The sequence below is a fragment of the Phyllostomus hastatus genome, unplaced genomic scaffold (assembly GCF_019186645.2).
Source record: "Phyllostomus hastatus isolate PE091 unplaced genomic scaffold, TTU_PhHast_1.1 phas_scaffold_78, whole genome shotgun sequence".
Taxonomy (NCBI): Eukaryota; Metazoa; Chordata; class Mammalia; order Chiroptera; family Phyllostomidae; genus Phyllostomus; species Phyllostomus hastatus.
The window spans coordinates 326,641-350,522 of NW_025334041.1; the positions used below are offsets into that span (position 1 = coordinate 326,641).

The 23,882-nt window shown below is 50.2% G+C and overlaps 2 protein-coding genes across 3 annotated transcripts in view; one reads left to right on the forward strand and one right to left on the reverse strand.

Moving 5' to 3' along the window:
• Positions 1-2,735: 2,735 nt before the first annotated feature.
• On the reverse strand, positions 2,736-5,938 carry TMED4 (transmembrane p24 trafficking protein 4). The gene is made up of 5 exons (XM_045827758.1): positions 5,744-5,938; positions 5,526-5,626; positions 5,231-5,356; positions 4,827-4,973; positions 2,736-3,738 (listed from the first exon to the last, which is right to left on the reverse strand). Exons 1-5 carry the CDS (start codon positions 5,898-5,900, stop codon positions 3,589-3,591), a joined length of 681 nt encoding a protein of 226 aa, XP_045683714.1. The 5' UTR covers positions 5,901-5,938; the 3' UTR covers positions 2,736-3,588.
• A 7,096-nt stretch (positions 5,939-13,034) lies between these two features.
• The window catches only part of OGDH (oxoglutarate dehydrogenase), a 43,025-nt gene continuing 32,177 nt past the window's right edge, over positions 13,035-23,882 (forward strand). For both annotated transcript variants that reach the window (XM_045828580.1, XM_045828579.1), the window contains exons 1-2: positions 13,035-13,178; positions 22,783-23,029. In XM_045828580.1, the coding sequence (XP_045684536.1) occupies positions 22,808-23,029 (222 nt within the window). In that variant the 5' untranslated portion in view covers positions 13,035-13,178; positions 22,783-22,807. The remainder of the gene's footprint in view (positions 13,179-22,782; positions 23,030-23,882) is intronic.

Sequence of the window (23,882 nt, forward strand, 5' to 3'; positions counted from 1 at the left end):
GGTTTCCTGCAGCGGGGCTGCGTGGACGGGGGTCTGGTCCCTCTGTAATCACCTTCGCCGCCCCACGGGGCAGATAGCTCGCAAGTACACAGTTGTAGGTTGTGGCTTTACCTTCGTTAGCCCGTCTTTGAGCCCCACTGAGCGTGGCTCCCTAAGAGCAGGAGTGCGGCCCGTGGTAGCTTCTTGGGAGCACCCTCGCCTGTCCTGCTGTCCGGGGCACTGTCCGGGTCTGCGTGCGCGCTGGCTGCTCCCCCTGCTGCGTTCAGGAAGAGTTCCCCGCAGAGGTGTTGTTCCAGGGTCTGTAGCAGTGGTGGGGACACAGGAACATGAGCGGGGACTATAGCTTTCTGAGTAGAACGCAGCTGACAGTGGGTGCGGCAGTATGCGGCAGAGGCCACCGAGAGGCTGGCTGAGATTCGGAGCCACAAGACGGCCCAAGGAAAGACCAGAGCAATTGGACTGTGCCAGGGTGAGGACTGGAAGAATGGGTAGCATGAGACAAAAAGGAAGGGTGGTGTGCCTGGGGTTCCCTAACCTGACTGCCCATCAGTTGCCTGCACGGCTTGGTTAAAATGAGGATGAGGATTGTTGCCCCAAGAGGTGGTTGGAGCGTCCTCTCCGACACCCAAGGGTTGTGAGTTTTATCCCCCTGGCGCCCCGGGCACTTGTGGGAGGCAACCAATCCGTGTTTGTCACATCGATGTTTCTCTCTCCCTCTTCTCCTCCCTCTCGAAAAATCAATAAACACATCCTCGGATGAGGACTAAAAGAAAATGAGGATTCTTGGTTTTCACCTGTATTAGTTTGCTGTTGCTGGTGAAAGATTTACCATAAGCTTAGTGGCTGAAAACAGTACAAACTTAATATGGGTACTTATGGTTTTATAGGTCAGAAGTCTGACACAGTCTCATGGGATTGAAATCAAGCTGTTGGCAGGGCTACCTTCCCTTTGGGAGACCAGAGGGACCATTCCTGTCTGGCCTTTCCCAGCCCAGCCAGCGGCCCCCTTCCTCCATCCATCTTAAAAGCCAGCAAAGGTGGTTGAGTCCTCACATCGTTTCACTGTGACCTTCCTTTGCCTCCCTCCTGCAACTTCTCGGGAAGCTCTTGAGGACACTGGGCACACCCAGATAATCCAGGATGAGCTGCCCTTTAAAATCAGCTGTTAGCACCCTGAAGTCCCCTTTGCCTTGTTAGGTGACAGTCACAGGTCCCAGGGATTAGGACACAGGCATCACTGGAGGGCCCTCATCCTGCAACCACATGAACCTGCTTCATCAGCCTGGACCTGGCTGTTGCTCAGGAATCGGTGTCATTTCCCAGATGTCTCTTTGCGTCAACTCTGACGCGGGCCCAGTAAGACTGCCAGAGATGAGGGTGAGAACGGAGAGCAGTTTGCGCACCACGGGTCAAGTGACGCTGGGACCAAGTGAACAAAGGTAGACGTGGGGTCTGCCGTCCCAGTGAGATCCTGGGACCCAGCCAGGATGACAGGGCATCAGATTGGCTCCCCCATCCCTTTTTAATCTTTTTTTGTGATACAGAGGTAAAGGCCATTTGGTAGGGACATTGTGGTCTAAGAAACAATTTCAGGAAAAGAATTGGGAGTATGTGGTGAGGGATGGGATCGCTACAGTCCATGGGTGAAGCCAAACTGAAACTTCTAGACTGTGACGTGTCCGTGAAGACCGCTCAGCAGTACGGAAGTGCCCACCTGCCCCCTTGGGAGTGTGATGCAGTCCCACGTTTGCACTCACCCCACTCCCCTTCCTGCCACAAACTGCCTGACCGACCGGTCCATGTAAGATGCAGCCGTGGCCACCACTGGCGGACAGTGAAAGCCAGCCTCGGCTCTTGCCTGGAAGTTCCCATCCTCCCACAGGCCAGACTGGCTTCACTGGCTGGACTCCCAGTACCAGCCACAGAGCAGACACGTGTGTGTTCCCTTCCCCCAGAGCCTCAGGCCAGTGGCCCACACAGCCAGCTGGTTCCAGTTTCCTGTTTTAAATATACTGCCCTGACTGGTGCGGCTCAGTTGTTGGGCATCATCCCACAAAGTGAAATGTCACCAGTTCAATTCCTGGTCAGGGCACGTGCCTGGGTTTCAGGTTTGGTCCCCAGCCAGGGTGTGTATGAATAGCAACTGATCAATGTTTCTCTCCCTCTTTCTCCCTCCCCCCAAAATAAATACATAGTGTATTGTTAAAGATCCTGCTTTTTAAAATAAACATAAAAAAATTTGGGTATGTCAATTATGGCATTTCCCCTCACAGGGCTGTTAACAGAGCCATCCAGAATTAGAAATGTGGAACATGTAGAATTTCAAAAATACTGAATGACAACATCTATAAATCTAAGTTGCATATATTTTTATAAGTAAAAATAGGTATAAATATGGAGTATAGGACATAAGGAGAAAAACATGAAAGAATTTAGTTCTGAAGGTCAGATAAACAAGACCATGAAATAAAGTTAATGGCATTGTTTTCCAGAGCAGACGGCATGAAGGGAGTGTGGTTAAACTTATGGTCCTGGGACTTAACCCCTCACATGACCTGAGTGGCTAAGCGACTGCTCGTGCACCCACACGCCAGGCCTCAGGTCAGGCTGGGCCTGAGCACCGCAAGCCCACCACTACAGTCCACTCTGCAGAGGAGTCCAGGCTAGCAGCCATGCCTCCACTGCCCCGGGGGGCATCCCCTCCGCCCACAACCTCTCATTTCATTTCAAAGACAGCCAGTACAACACGTTTTATTTCACTGGAACAGTCTGAAGAACCCACCCTGGTTCCACGAGAACAATCACCACAGCTTAAATAAAGGGCAAGGGAAGTGGCAGGGCTGGAGCACCCTGCCCTGTGCGTGCTGTCACGCCCGCGTTCTTCCCGAGGCCCCGTGATGGAACCCTCGGGTGTCCCAGGGGCTCTCTGCTCGGCCCTCGGGTGAGCCTGGACCGCACCTGGGACGCCTGCTTTCCGGCCCACAGACCGCTGAACTCCGAGAGCTGCCACAGCGGTCACCAAAAACGTGGGAACTCAGAACGCAGATGGGCTGCTCTGGTGTTCTCAGCTAGTCACACAGGCAGCAGCACTTCAACTAGGAAGGAAAATATATAATTTATCAAAAAATAGTTCTAATACATAGAAAAACTTTTCAATCCTTTAGGGCCTCGGCCCCATATTTACATTCACAAAGCCGCTGAGTGACCCCAGGGCTGGCAGGGTCAGGGAGGCGGGCCTCCTCGGGAGGGCATGTCTGGCACCCACTGCATGAGCAGACAAAGACGAGTCACGGGACAGACTTGTCATCTGCTCGTTTTGCGACAGGATGGAGAGGAAGTCAGTGGAGGCCGAAGAAGCAAGACGTAGTTCGGGGTCGGTTCTGACTGTGCACAAACCCCAGGACGTTTCTGAAATCTCGGACCAATGTCCTATGTCCTTGAGAACCAGTGTTAACAAGTGGCTGATTGGGACGCTTTGTTACAGGGAACCAATGTGGTTTGTGTTCTTTTTTCATTTTTCCCCTCACAAGCCAGGGGGGTAAGAACCAAATAACCGAGGTGAGAGGGAAGGGTCATACGGGGAGGACACTACACTAGCTTCTTGGCCTCAAAGAAGCTCTTGAGGTGACGCATCTGCCAGATGCCTGTGAGGATGAGGATGACGGTCTGAGCGATGGACCACCACAGGACCCTCTGGTTGGTGCTCTCGCTGGTCAGACGGAAGCGCTCCTCACGATACTGCACGGACGACAAACCCAGGGTTACAGGGGCAGGAAACCCGGGTCCCGGCCACTGGGAGGGCTTCCCTCCCTGGAACCACCCCACCAAGCGCCTTCGGGACTGCCTCACTCCACCGGGAGTGGCCCAGGGGAGCGACGAGCAGCTGCCTTTCCACCAGCCTCTCTCCGGGGGTGGAAACCCTGCTCTGACCACCTTGAGCAAGACCCCAAGGGAAAGGGGCGACGCCTAGACTTTCGCTTTATTCTACAGAAGGTTCAAAAGAGCCATCTAGACAAGCAATTTTCAACCGCTGTGCTGCCAGAATTTTATTTTTTATTTCCTAAATATATTTTTAGGGAGAGGGGAAGGGAAGGAGAGAGGGAGAGATACATTAATCAGTTGCCTCTCACAGGCCCCCAGCTACAAACCTGGCCTACGACCCAGGCGTGTGCCCTGAGTGGGAATGGAACTGGTGACCTTTCTGTTTCTGGGATGACGCCCAACCCACTGAGCCACACCAGTCAGGGCATGCCAGAACTTTTAGAACATGCAATACCCGACTCTTTGGTCAGGAATACTGACTTTTTTCCCCTTAGACTGTCAAATAAAAAAATGACAAGAGCCAACACAATAGCCATCTAGTGTAAATGAATCCAGATTATACCTCTTTTTTTTTCTGTCAGACCTGCAAAGTATGACTGTAATGTATTTTTTAGTGCACATCAGAATTTAGTAATTAGTTTGTAAATGTCACAGGTGAAGAAGGTTGAAAAGTCACTGCTCGAGCCCTGGCTGGTGTGGCTCAGTGGACTGAGTACAGGCCTGCTAGGGTTCCCTTCCCAGTCAGGGCACGTGCCTGGGTTTGGGGCCAGGTTCCCAGTGAGGGCGTGCTGGGTTTGTGGGGGAGGGGCAACTGACCCATGTTTCTCTCCCTCTCTCTAAATAAAGATGGAAGGGAGGCAGGAAGGAAGGAAATCGCTGCTCTAGACTGATACCCTCCGTTCCGCTCCCTGGACAGCTCACTGGGAAGGCCCCGAGCAGAAACTCCAGTGGGAGTGGTGGGTGTAAGGTCAACTGCCAGGTCCCGGACAGCGACATGCCCTTACCCTTTGGTAGTCCTGCTCCTTCTGGATCTGCTCCACCTGGTCGAGCAGCTGGCGGGCTCGGAGCTGCAGCTCCGTCAGTTTGTCCTTCGCCGCGATCTCAGGGTAATTGTTGGCATGCTCCCCCACCTGGATGTCCAGGTGCACACGCTACAAGGACATGGGGTGGGAGCCCCAAAGCCGCAGGGTCAGAAACACCGAGGCTGCCATGTCTGAGTGGGGGAGGCCTCAACGGCCCTTTTCCAGACTACGGAACCCACTCTCGTCCTGGCTGCGGGGCAGAAGGGCGCTATCTGTTTCCCCAATTGTGACTATGCGACGAAGCGTCACAAATGGTGCTGGTGATAAATCAGACCTTTGGAACCAAGTGAGAAATTCCAAGCGGTAGCCCAAGAACATTCTCTCACCAGTCTGCCACCAGCGAAGAGCGCCATCCTGGTGGAGTTGGAGTGCAGGCAGATCTGGTGGTCCCCGGGGGTGTGCGAAGTGAAGGTGAAGCGGCCCTCGGAGCCGTACTGCCGGGACAGCACCACCTGCAACACGGAAGTCTGTGGAAGCCCCACCTACACTGACCTCTCCAGGGGCGGCTGATGCTCCCCGAGCTCCGCACGTCCCAATAGGGCTCTGGAGGAGGTCGGCCTGCCACAGTCGGCATGCAGGACGCCCGTGCCACTCCCTGCGGGCAGGCAGCGGTGGCCCTACCTTGCCTTCAGGGTCCTTCACCTCCACGTGCATGCCCAGGCCGGGGGTCGAGGGCAGGAAGACCTCTTTCTGCTTGTCCCACATCTGAGTGCGGTAGTTTCCTGCGGGGCGACACAGCCGTCATCACGTGCCTTGTCAGCGGGCTCCCGCACACCGCGGGGAGCCGCGGCTGCGTCTGGGGGATGCTCAGGGCCCAGTCCACCCCCGACCCGCCTGACCGATGACCATGGTCTCGTCGGGGATTTCCTCGATAAAGCAGCGCTTCTCGGTCTCGCCAATGTGGAAGTAGAGTCCCCGAACGCCCACCGCGCACAGCACGACCAGCAGCAACGCCCGCCCCATTGCGAGTCGCCGTGGAGAATCGATCCCTGCCATCACCGCCCTCCTCTGCCCAGTGCGCCTGCGCACGCCTGCGCGTTGCTCTTAGGGGGGCGCTGCTAGGGCTCGACTGGCGTCACGTGTGCCCCGCCCCTTTCAGGCCACGGAGCTAGGGCGTGTGGGGTGGGCGCATGCGCAGAGCGTCTGGGCCCCGGAGCGGAGGGAGGGGGAACCCTTCTGCTCCCCAGCTACGTAGCACTGTACGCCAACTGCCAACGCACACCTACTCCCCAGCGCCCGGTCGCTGGTCTGCGCCCCGCTCCCTGTAGGCTGATCACAACCGCTCACGGACTACGCATGCGCTAGAACGCCTGTTCCCCAAACCCGCACTCTAGCCCTAGGGCCGGGTCTGCCCGCGCAGTGGGCGTGGGTCGATTTTACGTAGGTAAGGGCTGGGATTGACGGAGAGAGGGTCAGGTAGGCTGTTAGACCACGTAAGGTCTTTGGTAAATGAGTGAGACTCCCTTAGGAGATTTCGTTTGAGGAATGATTTGAGCTTAGATTTTTAAATTATCCTTTCCTGGCAAAAGATGATCAGTGAAACGGGAGAGTCACCACTGGGTACAGTATACTTTTGTAAGTAATGTTTGATCTTAATCAGGTATTTTGTCTCACCTTGCAGTTTATGGGAAATTAAGACATCGGAGGACAGCATGAGGAAACAAAGCAAATCCAAAATACAGAACAACTGGATTCAACCTTTCGAGAACTGAAGAGGGGAGGAGGAGGTGGGGGAAGTACACTAATTTGAACGGGACTGCGTGTGCATAAGCCCACATAGACATGTGACCTTGACCGGGCCTTGGTGGGGTAGGAAGGCTGCAGAACTAGCACCAACACGACCTTCTTCCCCGGGTGGGGGTGGGCATCTATTCCCCTCCACATCTGGACTAGCCCTATATGGCTCTAGGGCCTGGGCCTTAGGGCTTCCATTTTCAGGCGCTGGAATGATGCCCTTTGGGACACTTCCATTAGAAGGGCTGGCAGCCCATACATGGCGCAAGGATCCGCTGTCAACACCTAAACCACTCCACGTAATTATGCAACTGGGTAAAAAGTGACACTGTGAACTGACAGCCAGACTTCCAGGATAGATCGCTAAGATAAAACAAGGTGCTGGGTTGGAGCGTGTGGTCCCATAACCGAAAGTCTGGTACGATCTCTGATCCCGGGTCAGCATGCATCTGGGAGGCAACCAGTCCATGTTCTCTCTCTCTCTCTCTCCCCCTTCCTCTCTAAAAGAAAAAAAAAAATGTCCTCGGGTGAGGATAAATTAAGGAAAAATAAAAAGGTGCATAGAAAGTACACAGAAAGTTATCTTTGGGTTTGAATTTGATGAAAAACCCTGGAAGACTAAGACTAACAGAAATGGTTACTTGCAGGTAGCATGAATATTCAGTCAGTGCACACCAATTTGATTGTGCTGGTTAAAACGTGGAGATACTTCTGCTCTAGGTGGTGAATGGCCACTTTCCGAGCCCTGAATTCCCTCCACCTCTGCTCTGAGGGTCTGGCAGGCCAGCAGATAAGGAGACAAGAGGTCGCAGAGGAGCGAGGAAGACTTTGCAAACCAAACCTTTTAATATCTTTTTTTATTTTTGAATCGCATGTATATATTACCTACTTAAAATAAAAGTTAAAGCAGCGTTACTGCTGATCTTTATCATAGTACCCTGTTTTATGGATTTGAAACCATCAGTTGCTGTTTCAGTTTACCCTAAATGGCAGCTCCATCACTGCACAGATCCTGCCCGTCCTGTATTTACCTCTGTATCCCCACCACCTAGAACCAGGCTGGTATGAATATCTGTTCAGTGAATGAAGAATGTATACTTTGATGAGAAAGCATATTGAGCAAAAAGCTATGGAATGCAATGAAGGCAGTGGTTACAAAAGAATTTATAGCAATAAATGTCTGAAGTTAAAAAAGATTATCAACCCTGGCTGGTGTGGCTCTGTAGACTGAGTGCCAGGCCTGGGAAACAAAGGGCCACAGGTTCGATTCCCAGGCAGGGCACAGCCTGGGTTGCAGACCAGGTCCTCAGTAGGGGGTATGTCAGAGGCAACCACACATTGATGTTTCTCTGCCTCTTTCTCCCTCCCTTCCCCTCTCTCTAAAAATAAATAAAATCTTTTTAAAAGGGTATCAGTAACCAAACTTTACATTTTGAAGGACCAAAAAAAATTTTTTAAAGCAAACTAAACCCAAAGCTGGAAGAAAGGAATGAATAAAAATTAGAGATAAATGAAACAATGGAAAAACAAGTCAATGGAAGTAAATTTGGTTCTCTGAAAAAATCAACAAGCCCTGGCTGGTGTGGCTCAGTGGATTGAGTGCTGGCCTGTGAACCAAAGGGTCACCAGTTTGGTTCCCAGTCAGGGCACATGCCTGGGTTGCAGTCCAGGTCAGGTCCCCAGTAGGGGGCATGTGAGAGGCAACCACACATTGATGTTTCTCTACCTCTCCTCCCTCTCTCTCTCTCTAATAAATAAATAAAACCTTTAAAAAAATCAACAAAACCTTTAGCTAGGCTGACAGAAAAAACACCATAAATCACTAAAGCAGAAATGAAAGTAAACATTATTACTGACCTTACAGTAATTAAAAAAACCTAAGAGAATACTATGAACAATGGCATGCCAACAAATAAGATAACTTAGATGAAATGGATAAATTCCTAAAAACACACAAATTACCTGAACATAACAAGAACCAAAATTGGTATGGAATGGATGGTTTGCTAGAATTCAACCGGTGAATTCTAGCAAACATTTAAAGAAAAATTAACACCAATGCTACTGAAGCTCTACCAACAACCTGAAGAGGAGGGAACACCTCCTAACCCATCCTGTGAGGCCAGTGCAGCACTGAAACTAGAGCCAAAGACGTCACAAGAAAATTAGACCAATATCTCTCATAAACATGGATACAGAACTTCTGAACAAAATACTAGGAAACCAAATCCAACAGCATATCTAAATGATTATGCACCATGATCAAGCGGGATTTGTCCCAGGAATGCAAGGGACAAATGGTTCGCCATAGAAAATCAATCAATGCAATATACCACAATAATAGAACAAAAGGGAAAAAAATGATTAACTCAACTGATGAAGAACAGGCACTTAAAATCCTTCCTCCCTTCATCTCAAAAACATGTAAAAAATGAGGAATGGAAAGGAACTTTCTCAACATAGTAAACAATATCTATGAAAATCCCAAAGCAAACATACTCAATGGTAAAGTCTGAAACATTTCTCTAAGATCAGGAACAAAACAAGGGTGCCCACTCTCACCACTTCCACTTCACCCAGTACTGGAAGTTCTAGCCGGGGCAGTTCAGCAAGAAAAAAAGACACCCAAACAGGGAAGGGAAAAAACTATCTTTATTTACATTCCATGATCCTACATATGGGAAACCCCAAAGAACCCACAAGAAAGGTATGAGAGGTAATAAATTCAGTGAGGCCGAGGGACAGAGATCAGTGCACAACAACCAGTAATGAACGACAGGAGGAGGAAGTCGGGAGAGCAGTCCCACTCGAGTAAAACACCTAGGAACAACTTGACCAAGGAAGAAGACGCGTACACCAAACAGTACAAAACACTGCTGAAAGAAATTGAGTCAACAATAAATGGAAAACATCCCATGTTCATGGTCTGGAAGACTTAATATTGTTAAGATGTAAATGCTACCCAAAGCAATCTACAGATTCAACACAATCCCTATCAAAACTCCTACAGCCTTTTTTGCCAAAGTGGAAAACCCAAACCGTAAATTTATATGAATTTGTGAGGGGATTAATATAGCCAAAACAATCTTGAAAAAGAACAAAGTTGGAAAATTCACTTCTGTATTTCAAAACTTACTACCGAGCTACAGTGATCAAAACCCTGTGGTGCTGGCATAAAGACAGCACGCAGACCAACGGGAGAATCTAGAGTCCAGAAATAAATGCAACATACAATGATTTTTTAAAGGGTGCCAAGTTCATTCAATGCGGAAACAATCGTCTTCCACCAGGTGACGCTGGGACTCCTGGAGTTCCTGGTGCAAAAAGACAAAGTCCGACCCCTAACACACATCATACTAAAAAATCAACTCAAAAAATAAACTCAAAATGGGTAAACAACCTAAAGATAAAAGCTAAAACATAAAGCTCCTAGAAAAAACATGAGTTAATCTTCGTGATCTCTGATTTGGCAATAGATTGTTAGATATGTGAGCAACAATAACAAACATGGATAAAATGGACTTCGAGTTTAAAATTTTTGTTCATCAAATATTACAAATAAAGTGAAAAGAATGAAACTATTTATAAATCATATATCTTGTAAGGAATTAATATCCAGAATATATAAAGTCCTCCAACTATATACGACAAACAACCCAATTCAAAAAAGACCAGAATAAAAAAAAAGGAAAAAAAAGACTTAAATAAACTTTCCTCCAAAGATATAAAGATAGCCAATAAGGAAATGAAAACATTCTTGACATTAGAAATAAGGAAATGCAAAACAAAACCAAAATGAGATTACCTCCCCCCTACGAGAATGGCTATAACAAATTCTTAAAAAGTACTGAGGAGGTGGAGGAATGGGAAGCTTCATGCAGTGCTGGTGGGGACGCAACAGGGCATGACCACTGCGGGAGACAGTTGGGCACTTCCTCAAAAAGCTGCACATACAATTACTGTGTGACTCACCGAGTCACTCCCAGGTATTATAAAGAGAATCATAAACAAGCACTCGACACATACTCAGAAGCCAATGGTCATTGTAGCATTAATCACAGTAGCCGAAAGGTGGAAACAACCTAAATGTCAGCAGCTGATGGACAGACCAGGTGCGACCTGTCTGTACAATGTAATCTATCAGCCACAAAAATCTGACACATGCTACAAAATGGATGAACCTTGAAATGTGCTGAATAGTGACACATACAAGGACAAATACTGTATGAATTCACTTGCATGAGGTACCCAGAGCTGTCAATTTACAGAGACAGAAAGTACAGGGAGAAGGGAGAGGGGTGGAGAAAAGGAAGTTATTGCTTAATGGTTAGTTTCTATTTGGACCCGTGAAAAAGTTTTAGAAATAGCAGTGATGGTTGTGCGACATCATGAATGTAATCAATGCCAAATTGTACACTTTAATGAGAATTTTTTTGATGTTTTATTTATTTTTAGAGAGGTGGGAGGGAGAAAGACAGGGAGACACACTGATGTGCGGAACATGGATCATTTGCCTCTCACACCCCCCCAAATGGAGACTTGGCCGACAACCCAGGCATGTGCCCTGACCGGGAATCAAACCGGTGACCTTCGGGTCCACAGGCCCGTGCTGTCTACTGAGCCACACCAGCCATGGCAATGAATATTTTTCGCATATATTTTATCACAGTTTTTTTTTTAAAGGGAAAAAGAAAACAACACGCTGCAGTTGTTCCTCGTTCCTTCACCTTCTCCGGGTCTCTCGATCCTCATCCCACACAGCAGCCCAACCTTGTTCTCGCAAGCATTTATACAGCACTCTTACTCAAAAACAAAACCCCTCTTACTTTGCCTTTCCCTTCTAGGAATTTAGGAATCGCTCTAAGCCCATATCACAGCCGGGAGTGGGCGACACAGTCTCGAGTCTGAATTCCAGCCCAGACTCGGTTGTGTCCTCTGCGCCACTATCTTGGTGAGATCACTGCCCTCGTCATCCCAGCATGCTCTGCTCTACCGCCCGGCACAGTCCAGGAAGTTGTCTGGCACATACACAGAACAATTCGGGGCAGTGTGAAACAGCGTTCCCTAATATCAGCTGTTTGGATGCCACCCTCCCATACTAATACCTGGTTAACATAGTCTTTCATTGGAACCATTTATTACAAAGAAACTATCCTGCCCTGGCCAGGTAGCTCAGTTGCTTAGAGCTCCGTCCCATACGCTGAGGTTGCAGTTTGGGCCCCCAGGCAGGACACATACAAGAAACAATGAATGCATCATTAACTGGGACAAGAAATCGATGTTTCTCTCTCCCTTCCTCTCCTTCTCTAAAGATCAATTTAAAAAAAAAATTAAAACTATCAGTACTGCAAGGAGGAAAGCCAGTACCACTTGCTATAAACATCAAAGAGAAACTCACAGATCAGAAAGACAAAGCAGTTTAAGTTCTAGCCCCAGTTTAAGTCCCGAGCCTGCCTAACGTGTCTCCTTGTCCAGCAGGGTTACAGGCGTCTGGTCCTCCAGCCCTCCCAGGCGTGCATCTCGAAAACTCAAAGCGTCCCCACCAGACCAATGGGCAGCGGCGGCTCACCCCCGGCTCACCCCTCGAACCTGTCTCCAAGGCCCCCAGAGTTTATTTTTTTTTCCCTTCTGACTGTTCAGTGAGCCAATAGCAGCCCTGCACTGGCTCACCTCTGTCACTGCGACTTTTATTTCTCAGGCAGCCAAAGCAGCCCTGCCTAGTCTCTCCCCTGCTGCTGCTTCTGTCCTTGGCCCTTCTCCGTTTCACTGTCCCCAGCTTTAATAACGTACTCTCAAAATAAAAAAAAATAAATAAATAAAAAGGAAAGAAGAAAAAGAGTGAAGCTGCAGGCACGTTAGCATGAAATGAGGCTTTTTCCTTGCTGCAGGGGACTGACTTCCTCACTACGTGAGTGACCATCATTCACCGTATTTAAATTGATACAATATTTTCCCTACACTTTCGCATTTTGAAGTAGGGCTGCATCTTAAGATCTACGAGGCGTCCTAGTAACAGCGTTTTTTCTTTCTTAGCAATAAGTAAAATAACGTCTAAAAGCCAATGACCCCTCGCACCGGCCAAAGGCCGCGGCGCCGGGCACCTATCCCGCTGTCCATTTGGGAAACCCTCGAGTCCACGACGGCTCCACGAAGGGGGCGCGCCGGGGCCTCCCGCTTCCCAGTCTGCCGCTGATCGAGGCGCCTTTCCGCCCGACCTCCTCAACTCTCCTCACAGCCTCAGGCACCCCACGCCTGGTCTCGCGCAGATCCCTTTCCAGACTCGAGCCCGGACCTGCCCCACGGACCCAAGGTCATCCCCACCCCCGCCGCCGAGACCTCCGCGCTGGCCCGGACGCTGCCAGGACGGCGCCATAGACCTCGGCGGCACAACTCTGTGACGTCACTGCCCCGCCCACGCGGCGGGGGACACTCCCGACGCCGGGCTACGTGCTGACGCCACACGCCTGGGCGGGGCCGAGAGTTTGGTTCCCCGGAGTGGGGTGTCGGCGCTTCATTCGGGTGGAGCTGAGCCGCAGACAGGTAGGCGCGCGCTGTCGCCGGGCCCGGTTCCGTGTGGAGGCTCCGTGCCTGTCAGGCAGGGCACGGGAGCCGCGGTGGAGGATGAGGCCGCCTCACCCTTGTTGTTGCCGGCGCTGCGGTGACAGGGAGTGAAGCTGGATGGAGCGGGGCTGACGGGAGGGTGGGCGGGACAGGGGTCTGACGGACGGACGCGGTAGCCAGTGGCGCCGCGGGCGCCTCCTGGCGGGCGGAGATTGGCGGGTGCGGGCGCGCGCAGAGGTCGCGCGGGGCGCGGAGCGGCGTGCCATTGGCTGTGGCGGGCGGGGGGCGGGGCGCGCGGCGGATGTGAGGGTACGGGCACAGTCGCCGGGGTGACCCCCAAGGTCGAGGAGGCGTCACGTGGGGCCGCCCAGCAGTGTCCTCTGCGCGCCGGGAGGAACTGATCGACGGCGCGCCCTTGAAGCGGCTGCGGGCTGCGGGCCCTGGGCTCCGCCTCCCAGGGCGCGGTGCGGGGTTCGCTCCAGTCCGGGTTGTCCGTGCCCTACCCGGGCGACGCCCTTGAGCGGGTTACTCTGCGGCAGCCCACGTGCGTGGAGCCGCACCTCACTCGGTGCTCCCCGCAATCAGTACTTACCCTGCTCAGTACCCCGCCCGTCCTTACCCCTTCGCTCCTGGGCCGACGCCCTTGGTGAGCCTATCACACCGCAGAAATACCCCCCTACACACACACACACACATACACACAGGACTCCCGGCTCCGTAGTCCACCTTGTTCGTCTTGCTCCCCTCGAGCTGCTGGGGTGATGACCTTGAACAGGTGACCCTATGTCCTCATCCTTCAGGAGATTTGATAGCCTTTGCTGATGAGACGAAGTGCACTTCCTGGAGGAAGACCCTATTCATGGACCTTTTCCCTTTTGCACACCTACTTGACCTAAGTGTAATTTTGTATCGAAATTTGGTATAAAACTGTGTGGCTGAGTAGACAAGAACCTGCCACCTGCCCTGCGCCCGGAAGAGAGGAAAGGGCTCGGAGCTCCAGGTGCCTCGTGTTGCCGCCCCGCGCTTTGCAGCAGGTACCGGAGACCCACCTCCAGCACAGGTCTCCGAGCAGCTCCAGGACGAGTGCCCTGGGAGGAAGCGCTGTCTGCACCGTGACAGGCCACAGATTGTGGTGCAGACCTTCCCTAGGTGGAAATAGGCAGTATGTTCTAGCTGAAGACTGACTCTTGGGGAGCTGGAGAAAGATCAGGGCATCCTGATTATCTTTTCGAGACCACTGTCCACATTCATCTACTCTTTTTTTTTTTTTCTGGCCTTAACAGCTTAGTTTAAGACCTACAGTTTTGAGATTGTGCATACAAATCTACCATACGCAGTTATAACAAATAGCATAGAAAGCTCCCAGCGTCCCTTTACCCAGTTTCTGTCGGCGGTAACATTTTGCAAAACTTGTAGTACTGTGTCACCAGCAGATACTGACATTGATAACAGTCAAGATGCAGAACAATTCCAGCACCGTAAGGGTCCTTCCTGTTGCCTTTTTATAGCCACATCCTCTTCTCTCCTGCCTCCAGACCCAGTTCCTGGCAAGTGCTAATCTGTTCTTCATTTCTGTAATTTTGGCATGTCAAGAGTGTTATATAAAGAGAATCATACAGTATGTAGCCTTTCGGGGTTGGCTTTTGCCATGCAGCACAGTTCTCTGAAGGGTCATGTGGGTAGGCTGTTGCCTGTATCCGTAGTTGGTTGCCCCTTAATGCCTCCTGGCTGCGGGTGTGCCACAGCTGATGTCACTGTTCACACATTCGAAGACGCCTGGGTGGATTTCATTCTACGGCTGTTTTGAATGAGGCTCGGCAAACGCATACACAGGCGTTTATGTGAATATCAGTTTTCATTCCCTGGGACAAATGCCCAGGAGTGCAGCCCACGCGTCATGTGGTAGGTGCATGTTTCATTTTTAAAGAAATAGCTGAAGTGTTTTCCAGAGTGGCCGTACCATTTTACATTACCACCAACAGTGTGTTTGTGATCCACTTTCTCCACATCCTTGCCAGCATTTAGTGATGTTATTTTTCATTTTGGCCATTCTCATACATGTGGAGTGATGCCTCACTGTGGTTTTCATTTGTATTTCCCTGATGGCTAGTGATATTAAAAATTTCATGTGCTTACTTGCCATCTGTATATTGAAATGCCTGTTCATATCTTTTGCCCATGTTGTAATTGGATTGTTTGCTTGCCTTTTTTTTTTAATGTTGAGTTTTGAGAATTCCTTACATGGTCTAGATACTAGCCTTGTCTTGGGTAGTGATTTGCTAGCATTTTCTCCTAGTCTGTAGCCTGATTCCTCGTTTCCTTAACAGGATCTTTTGCAGAGCAAAAGTCTGTAATTTTGATGAAGTCAGTTTATCAGTTTGTCAATTACGGATTGTTCTCTAGTGTCACACCTCAGAACTCTTTGCCTGGCTCTAGTTCCTCGAGATTTTCTGTGTTTTACTAAAAGTTGCATAGCCTGTGTTGTACGTTTAAATCTATGACCCACTTTGAATTCATTTCAATGTAAGATGTAAAATCTAGATTGAAGGGTTTCTTCTTTCATTTTCTTTTTCTTTGCCTATAGATATTAGCTAGCACCCTTTATTGGAAAGACTGTTCTTCCTCCATTGAGTTGCTTTTGCACTTTGGTCAGCAGTCGGCCGTGCCTGGAGTGCACAGGTCTGCCTCCCGGTTCTCTGTTCGACCCTCGGTCCCTCCCTGGGTCCCATCCTCAGCACCACACCTGGTTGTGCAGCTGCACGGTGAGTCTCCGCATCAGGTGGATTGAGTCATCACATGTTATCCTCCTTCAAGTTGTTTTTTGCTAATTTCATTCCTTGGCTTTCTCATATAAATTTTAGGATAATTTTACCTAAATCTACAAAAAGTCTCACTAGGATTTTGATCAGTTTGGAGACACTCAGCATCTTTGTTCAGTCTTCCAATCTAGAACACAGGCTGTCTCTCCATTTATGTAGATTTTTTCACTTCTCTCATTGGTGTTTTGTAGTTGGCATACAGTTCTGCACGAGTTTTGTTAGACTTACACTAAGTATTCCCTTTTTTAAAATGTTGGTTTTCACGTATTCGTTGATAGTATATGGAAATACAGTAGGTTTCTCTATGTTTATCTTGTATCCTGTGACTCTGCTGAATCCGCTCACTGGTTCAGTGTGTGTGTGTCTGTGTGTGTGTGTGTGTGTGTGTGTGAGATGCTGGAGGTTTCGTGCACAGACGACCATGCCATCTGCAGACAGGAGCGGTTCACTTCTCACCGCCCTGGTCTGCAGATCGGAAAGCCTGTTAGTCCCTCCTCTTGTCTTGCGGCCCCGGCCCCGGGAGGCACGACTTCCCGGGCTGAGTGCAACAGCAGGGGTGAGAGTGCGCGGACTTGCGTGGCTCCTGGTTTAGAAAGAGGCAGTCGGTCTGTCACCAGTAAGTGTGATGTTAATTGTCGGCTTTGGGGACGTTTTCTGTTAAGTTGAGGTTCTCTCCTGGCTATTTTCTGTGAGTTTTTAACGTGAATGGGTTTTGAATTTTGTCAGGTGCTTTATCTTCACTTGTTGATAAGATTATGTGCTTTTTGTTCTTTAGTCTGTCGATATGGTAAGTTACATTGCCTTTTGTTTGGGGGGATGAGTGTTGAACCAGCCTTGCAGATGTGAAATAAACCCCGTTAGGTCACTGTGTGTAACTGTACTTATGTGTTGCTCAGTCCTCTTTGCTGTGTTTTATTAAGCATTTTTTATCTGCATGCATGAGGGATATTGGTTTAAAGCTGTTTTTTTGTTTTGTTTTGTTTTGTACTGTCTTTGGGTTTAGTCTCAGAGAAATGTTGGCTTCATGAGATGAATTGGTAAGTGTCCCCTCCTCTTATGTTTTCTGGAAGAGATGTGCAGACCTGGAGGTGATGCACCTGTAGACGTTTGGTAGGATTCCCCAGTGTAACCATCTGGACCTGGAACTTACTTTTACAGAGGCTTTTTAATTACAAATTAAAAGTTTTTAAATAATTGTGGGGTTACAAACTTATGTGTTGCAAATTGGGTGAGTGTGGTAGTTTGTACTTTTACTGAGTTCTGTATCCTTGCTGATCTTATGTCTAGTTGAAAGAGGGAGTTAAAGTCTCTAAATATAATTGTGGGTTTGTCTTTTACTCCTTTTACTTTTATTAGTGTGATTTGCATGCTTTGCAATATGATGTTTGGCACACGCACATTTATGATTGCTATGTCTTTGTGGTGGATCGACCTTTTGGCATTAGGTAACGGCTCTCTCTGGTACCATATTTTGCTGTGTTTAATGCACACTTTTTTGCCCAAATTTTTGAGGAAAAAATAAAGATGCCCATTGTACGTGGGCAGCACTAATTCCGTATCTATATGTTTTTAATTCTTTTATCATGCTTATACATTAGAAGCGTAACTCTAGAAAGCAATAACGATATCCGTATGCAAAATAATACCCTGAAATATGATAATTGGTTTTCTTTCTAAATATAAATAAATAATTGAATTTAAAAATAAAAGCGAAAGATTTTTTTAACTGAAAGTTTGAGCAAAAAAACAGGGATCCGCGTCACACACAGCGAAATACGGAGGCTTCCTTTGCTCTAGTGTCTGCTTTATCTGGTAGTAGAGCCCTGATTTCTGTAACTTTTATTGATTTGAGAGAGATTGATTAGTTCCACTTATCTATGCATGCATTGGTTGCTTCTTGCATGTGCCCTCACTGGAGACCGAGCCCACAGCCTCGATGCATCAGGACGATGCTCTAACAACGGAGCTGCCTGGCCAGGGCGGAATCGTTGTATGTGAAGTGAACTTCTTACAGACGAGCACACAGCTGGGGCCTGTTTATTCACTCTGCCAACCTGTCATCTAATTGGTGTATTTAGATCATCTACATTTGATGCAATTATTGTTGTGTCAGGACTTACATCTGCCCTTTTATCCTCTATTTTCTATTTTGTTTTCTGTTTCCTGACTTCTTGTAGGTTACTTGAACATTGTTTTTGAAATTCCTCATTTATTGATATGTAGTGTTTTCAAGTATATCTCTTTGTATAGTTTTTAGGGGCTAAGTATTACATTATGTAAGTGTGTACACTTACCACAGCCCACTGATACCATCATTTTATCAGTCCGAGTGAAGTGTAGGAGCCCTACCTCTGTGCGCATCCCTTTACCCTCCCCCATCGACACTTGTCTCAACTACTTTCTCTACGTGCATCTAAAACCACATCAGGTTCTGGCTGCTGTGGTTCAGTGGATGGAGCACTGGCCTGCAAACCAAAGGGTCGCCAGTTCAATTCCCAGTCAGGGCACTCGCCTGGGTTGTGGGCCAGCCCCCTAATAGGGGGCATGTGAGAGGCAACTGCACATTGATGTTTCTCTCCCTCTTTCTCCCTCCCTTCCCCTCTGTCTGAAAATAAACCAATAAAATCTTAAATAAATAAATAAATAATGAAACTATATCAGGCATGTTGTAATTTTTGCTTCAAGCATCCCATGTAATTTGGAAGACTCAAGAGGACGAAGAAATTATATTTATTCAGCCTCTGTTATCTCTGTTGTCCTTTCTTCATGGTGTTGCAAAATTCCTTTCACTGTCTCCTAATGTTCAGAGAACTTCCTTTCGCTGGTCACTGAGGGCCAGTCTACTGGCAGCAGAGCCTCTTGGTTCTCCTCTTGGATCATCTGAGAGTGCTCCCATTCCCCTTCCCTTCTGACGGGTGTTTGTGCTGGACGTACGGTTCTGGGTGGACAGTTACTTCCCTTCAGCACTTGACGGTGCCGGGTCACTTCCCCTTGGCCTCCACGGTCTCTGATGAGTGTGCTGTTCAAATTGTCTGGAGTTTTCAGAAGTTTGTTTACCTTGTGTCTTGGAGTGGATTTCTTGTGGTTCATTCTGTTTAGATTTACCCTGCTTCTTAGACTTGTAGGTTTTTTCCCGTTGTCAGGTTTGGAAAGTTTTCGGCTGTTGTTTCCCTGAATGCTTCTGTGGCACCTCTCTGCTGCTCCTGGGGTTCAGGTGACAGATCACGTCATCGTTAGGTCTTCTGTTTTCGTGCCACGCGTCCCGGGGGCCCTGTTCGTTTTTTTTCTGTCTCTTTTATCTGTTGTTCAGATCAGATGGTTTCTTTTATTCTAGCTCCACGTTCACTGATTTTCTTGTGCTCCTGCGTTCTGCGGTTTGACCCACCCACAAGTGTTTTGTGTTAGTTGTGTTTTTCAGTTCCGAAATGCCCGTTCCGTCCTTCTTCACATCTTCTGTTCCTTTGCTGAGGCTTTTTGCTTTTTGTTCTAAGCGTGTTTCTAGTTGTTCATGGAAGCATTTTGAAGCTGACTCTTTTAAAATCTGCCAGATAATCCTGACGTCTGTGTCACTTGGTCTTGGCGTCTGTAGATTGCCCTTTTTTGTTTCACTTGAGATCATCTCTGTTCTTGATGTGGTAAGTGATCTTTGGTTGCAGCCTGGACATTTGGGCGTTACACTTGGAGACTGGATCTCGTTTAAGTCTCTGAGCAGGGCAGTCTCTCTCAGGCGCAGGTGGGGGCAGGGCTGCTGGCCCATCCCTGCCCGTCAGGGTGTAACCCAGGCTCCCCACCCAGCCTCCTCGGTATCTGCTCTGTGGGTGTAGTGAGTCCTCTGTCCGGTCTTTGTATTTTCACCCTGCCCGGGAAGAGAGGGTGCTGCCCTGTGTCTGCTGGGGGCGGGGGGTGGGGGTGTGTAGAACCCAGGCTTTGCCCCTGGCCTCCACTGACAGTGTTAGGGGGCTCATGTCACCTCATGGGGTGGAAGTCCCTGATCTCCACTGACCTCACCAGGGGGCTGGGGCGGGCCCCTGTTTGCTGTGTGGTGTCTGGTGAGGGGAAGCCGGCTCTTGCTGCCCGTTTCTGTCCACAGTAGTTGGCATTGCTGGGCTCCAGCTTCCCCAGCCCCGAGACTGGGGTATGTGAAGCAAAAAGAAAACCAGGAGCCCAGTGCAGTATCTTCTTCCCAGTCTGTCTCCTCTCCATCTCTGAGTCTTTTGTTTTAAATGTAGCATCTAGTGTCTTGAGGTGCATTTAGCAGGAAATAGAAGTCCTGTTTATGCTTTTAAACATTTTGATGAGTGTTGGTAAATGGCCTTGCTTCCGGTAAAGATTTAGTGATTTGTGTTGTGAACGGCACCCTTGAAAAGGGCCTGTGGACCTGCACCCGGGAGCACTGTGGCCAGGGCCCCCCTGTTGTGGGCACAGCCTGGGTGAGGGTGGGGCAGCCTGCAGACCCGCAGACAAAGCTCGTCTGGGCTCTGACTATGGACGTGGAGTCCCTCCGAGGTCTGGCCAGCTACCCACTCCAAATTAACTTGCATTTAGGTTTACAGGGGAACTTCAGACTTCTTTGAATACATTTTTTGGTGTGCCACAAAATTTTTAAGATTTTATTTTATTTATTTATTTTAGAGAGAGGGAGGAAAACATCAACATGTGAGAGACACACTGATGAGTTGCCTCTCACACTCCCCCGACTGGGGACCTGGCCTGCAGCCCAGGGATGTGTGCTGACTGGGAATCGAACCAGCAGCCCTGTGGCTTCGCAGGCCAGCACCCATTGCACTGAGCACCTGCCAGGGTGGGAAATTCGGATGTTTAAGAGACATCTTTGGGTGACCTCTTCTCTTGGTGAGTTGTCATTCTGCTGTCACAGAAACACTCCCAGGGCGTGGGGGGTGCTCTCAGGGTGGTGTCAAGGTCCCAGGAAGACCGTGGGGACAGGAGCGTGAAGGGAGCTGGGCGCAGACCAGGGGAGGCGCGTGAGGTCCGTGCAGCCAGCTGGGGTCACTCGCCTGTTCCCCTGCCCCCCGCCAGCCCCCGGCTCAGTGGTCCTCTCGGTGTGGTCATGGCAGAATGCCCCGCAGTTTGGAAGTGACCCTCACTCCCTTGCTGCCTCAGCTTCTGTTTGAGGAAGCGCACGGGCGTGGGGTGCAGTCACCTGACGGTGCGCGCACTTTGCCCTCCAGGGCTCGTTTCCTGGGACGCCGTGCCCAGGCTGCTTTCGCTGGCGTTGCCTCTTCAGTTGGCCCTCCGCCAGCCAGCAGGACGCTGACAGGCACCGGGAGTCCCTCCTGTCCCCTTGCTGAGTGTGCGGCGGTGGCCCAGAGTGTGTGCCGCCCAGCTGGGGAAGGTGCGGGCACAGATAAGGTTCTGTTACCTCTCAGGCCCGGGCCCCAAACCCTTATAAACAAAGTTTGCTTTGGCATTTACTTTTTAAACCTTATTTTTGTCGAATGTACAGGTTTGTACTTGTATCCTGAAATTAGTGGGTTACAAACAGTGTCATATTGTCTACTTTTTTGGCGTTGATAGGTTCGCTTGCACTTTCCTGGACATACTCTTTTTAAAGATGTTATTTATTTTTGGGGGGGGAGGGAGAAAGAGAGGGAGAGAAACGTCAGTGTGTGGTTGCCTCTTGAGCACCCCCCACCAGGGACCTGGCCCGCAGCCCAGGCCTGTGCCCTGACTGGGAATCGAACCTGTGACCCCTTGCTCTGCAGGGCAGCACTCAGTCCACTGAGCCACACCAACCAGGGCTAAAATGGGTGCTTCTGATAGAGTCGTAAGTTAGAGTTAGTAGTATTAATGACCGTCAAGTGCAATGTCCATTTGGATCAGAAGCAAACAGACTACCCATCCATTTCCTTCCCGGAAGCCCAGTTTGTTCATAGTATCACAAAAGGGCCGGGCAGAATGGGGACTTTGCAGTCAGGAAATCTGGCTCTGCTCTTGGTGGCCTTGTGACCTTAGAGGAAGCCTAAACTGAAACTCAGAAAGCTGAGCTGGGAAACGGAGGGGAGTTTTCGGGCTTCCTGAAGAGTCCTGGCATGTCAGGTCGCCGACCCGGGGGCACTGATGGTGGACGTGTGTGCAAGTTTCCTTCCGAGCCTGTGCAGCCCCGGTTCCTGCCCCGCACCGGGAGTTCCTGTGGGACGCCTGCAGGCTGAGGCCTCTGGCCTGCGCAGAGGGAGCCCTCTGGGGAGCTGGCATGTCCTGGGCCTCGCAGGCACTCAGCGCTTTCTCTGTGATGGTTTTTAAATATTTTTTCTTCTGCTCAAATATAAATTGTGGAATATCTTTCCCAATTTCTCTGTATTCTCCAGAATATCAGGATGAGTACGGCAGGTGCTCCATAGTTTCTGGATAGAGTTAAAAAATATCTTTCTCATTTTGCAATTAATCCAAATCTAATCTGTAATCAACTAATCCGTGTTGCCTTTTCTATAGTTGTTCATTGTTTTATACAATGTATGCACCTAAAGATGTTGCACCTTTACATCAAGTGATAGTTTGTATCCCTGCAGTGAGGTTTAAGCTTGTGAGTGGAGACCTGCCCCTGCAGCCGGGGAGCCCGGCCCCAGAGCCGAGGCTGCCGGGGCTGGTGCTCACGCTCCGCTGTGCCCTCTGGACCGGAGCAGGACACCTGCCAAGAGTGGTAGGACCCTTTCTCCTCCGGCCAGAGCCGGCGGGTACTTCTGCCACGGTAGCTTTATCTGCTAAAATGCTCTTTCTGACTTTTCTTCTTTTGTTTTTTTGTGCAGGCAGTTGTGGAAAACTGGGACAACAATGTTTCACTTAAGGACTTGTGCTACTAAGTTGAGGCCGTTGACGGCCTCCCAGACTGTTAAGACATTTTCCCAAAACAGACCAGCAGCCTCGAGGACGTTTGGGCAGGTCCGGTGCTACACTGCCCCCGTGGCTGCAGAGCCCTTCCTCAACGGGACTAGCTCCAACTATGTGGAGGAGATGTACTACGCCTGGCTGGAGAACCCCAAGAGTGTTCACAAGGTAAGGCTCGCAGGAGCGGGTCTGTGTGTGTTTGGAGCGGTGGCCGATGCAGGCCGGCCATCCAGGTAAGTGCCCCGAGGAGCCCTTGGGCCGGCAGGCAGGCAGCTGGGAGCCCAGCCACCCGCGTCCTCTGCGGCTGCCCCGGCCCACCAGGAGCCGCCCTCACCGGAGGGCTTTCCCGCTCGCCCACCGTGCCTTGCACTCCGGAACAGACAGCGGATCTGGAGACACTGCTGCAGCACTCCCGGAATCTCGAATCTCAGCAGGCAAGGCCGCCGGAGGGGAAGACACCGGAGAGAGGACGCCAGCAGGAAGACGACCGCCAGACGCCCCGGCGTCCCCGCGTCCTAAGAGCCTCAAGACCGCCGGGCGGAACTTCTGCGTCGTCCGAGTCTGAGCGCGCTGTGCTCCTGGGTTCCTCCTGCGTAGAGAGGCAGAGCCCCCCGAGAAGGCTTCCTTCTGGTCCCTGTGTCTCCTGGGGACGTGCCCTTCCGAGTGCCTCTCTCCTCACAGCTGGCCCGGCAGCAGGCACACCTCGTGGCGGAACGTCCTCACCGCAGTGGCCAGTGGAGATGGGTGGTTTTCATGACTGTCTCCTGGTGCTCGGGTCAGCAATGGCCCCGTGCGGGAGCTGGAGGGCGGGGCCGGGGGGGTGGTCGACCGCAGAGCAGGCTAGGGGAGCCGCGAGGGGCGGCCCCGGTGTGCTCGGGGCAGGCTGACGTCCTCGCTGTTCACCGGCCTTTTCCTTCCCTGTGAGCCTTGGGGTCGAGTCACCAAAGGGCGTTGGGGTCGGGGTACATTGGTGTGTCTGTAGGAGCCACCAGAAATGCCGCCGCCTCCTCTGAACTCATGG

What these genes read in the sequence shown, in the direction of transcription:
- TMED4 (XM_045827758.1), bottom strand. Translation starts at nt 5,900, where the DNA reads ATGGCAGGGATCGATTCTCCACGGCGACTCGCAATGGGGCGGGCGTTG. An exon ending in TGAAGGACCCTGAAGGCAAG is followed by an intron (nt 5,357 to 5,525) that starts GTAGGGCCACCG and finishes TCCGTGTTGCAG; the next exon opens with GTGGTGCTGTCCCGGCAGTA. An exon ending in AGGAGCAGGACTACCAAAGG is followed by an intron (nt 3,739 to 4,826) that starts GTAAGGGCATGT and finishes TCGTCCGTGCAG; the next exon opens with TATCGTGAGGAGCGCTTCCG.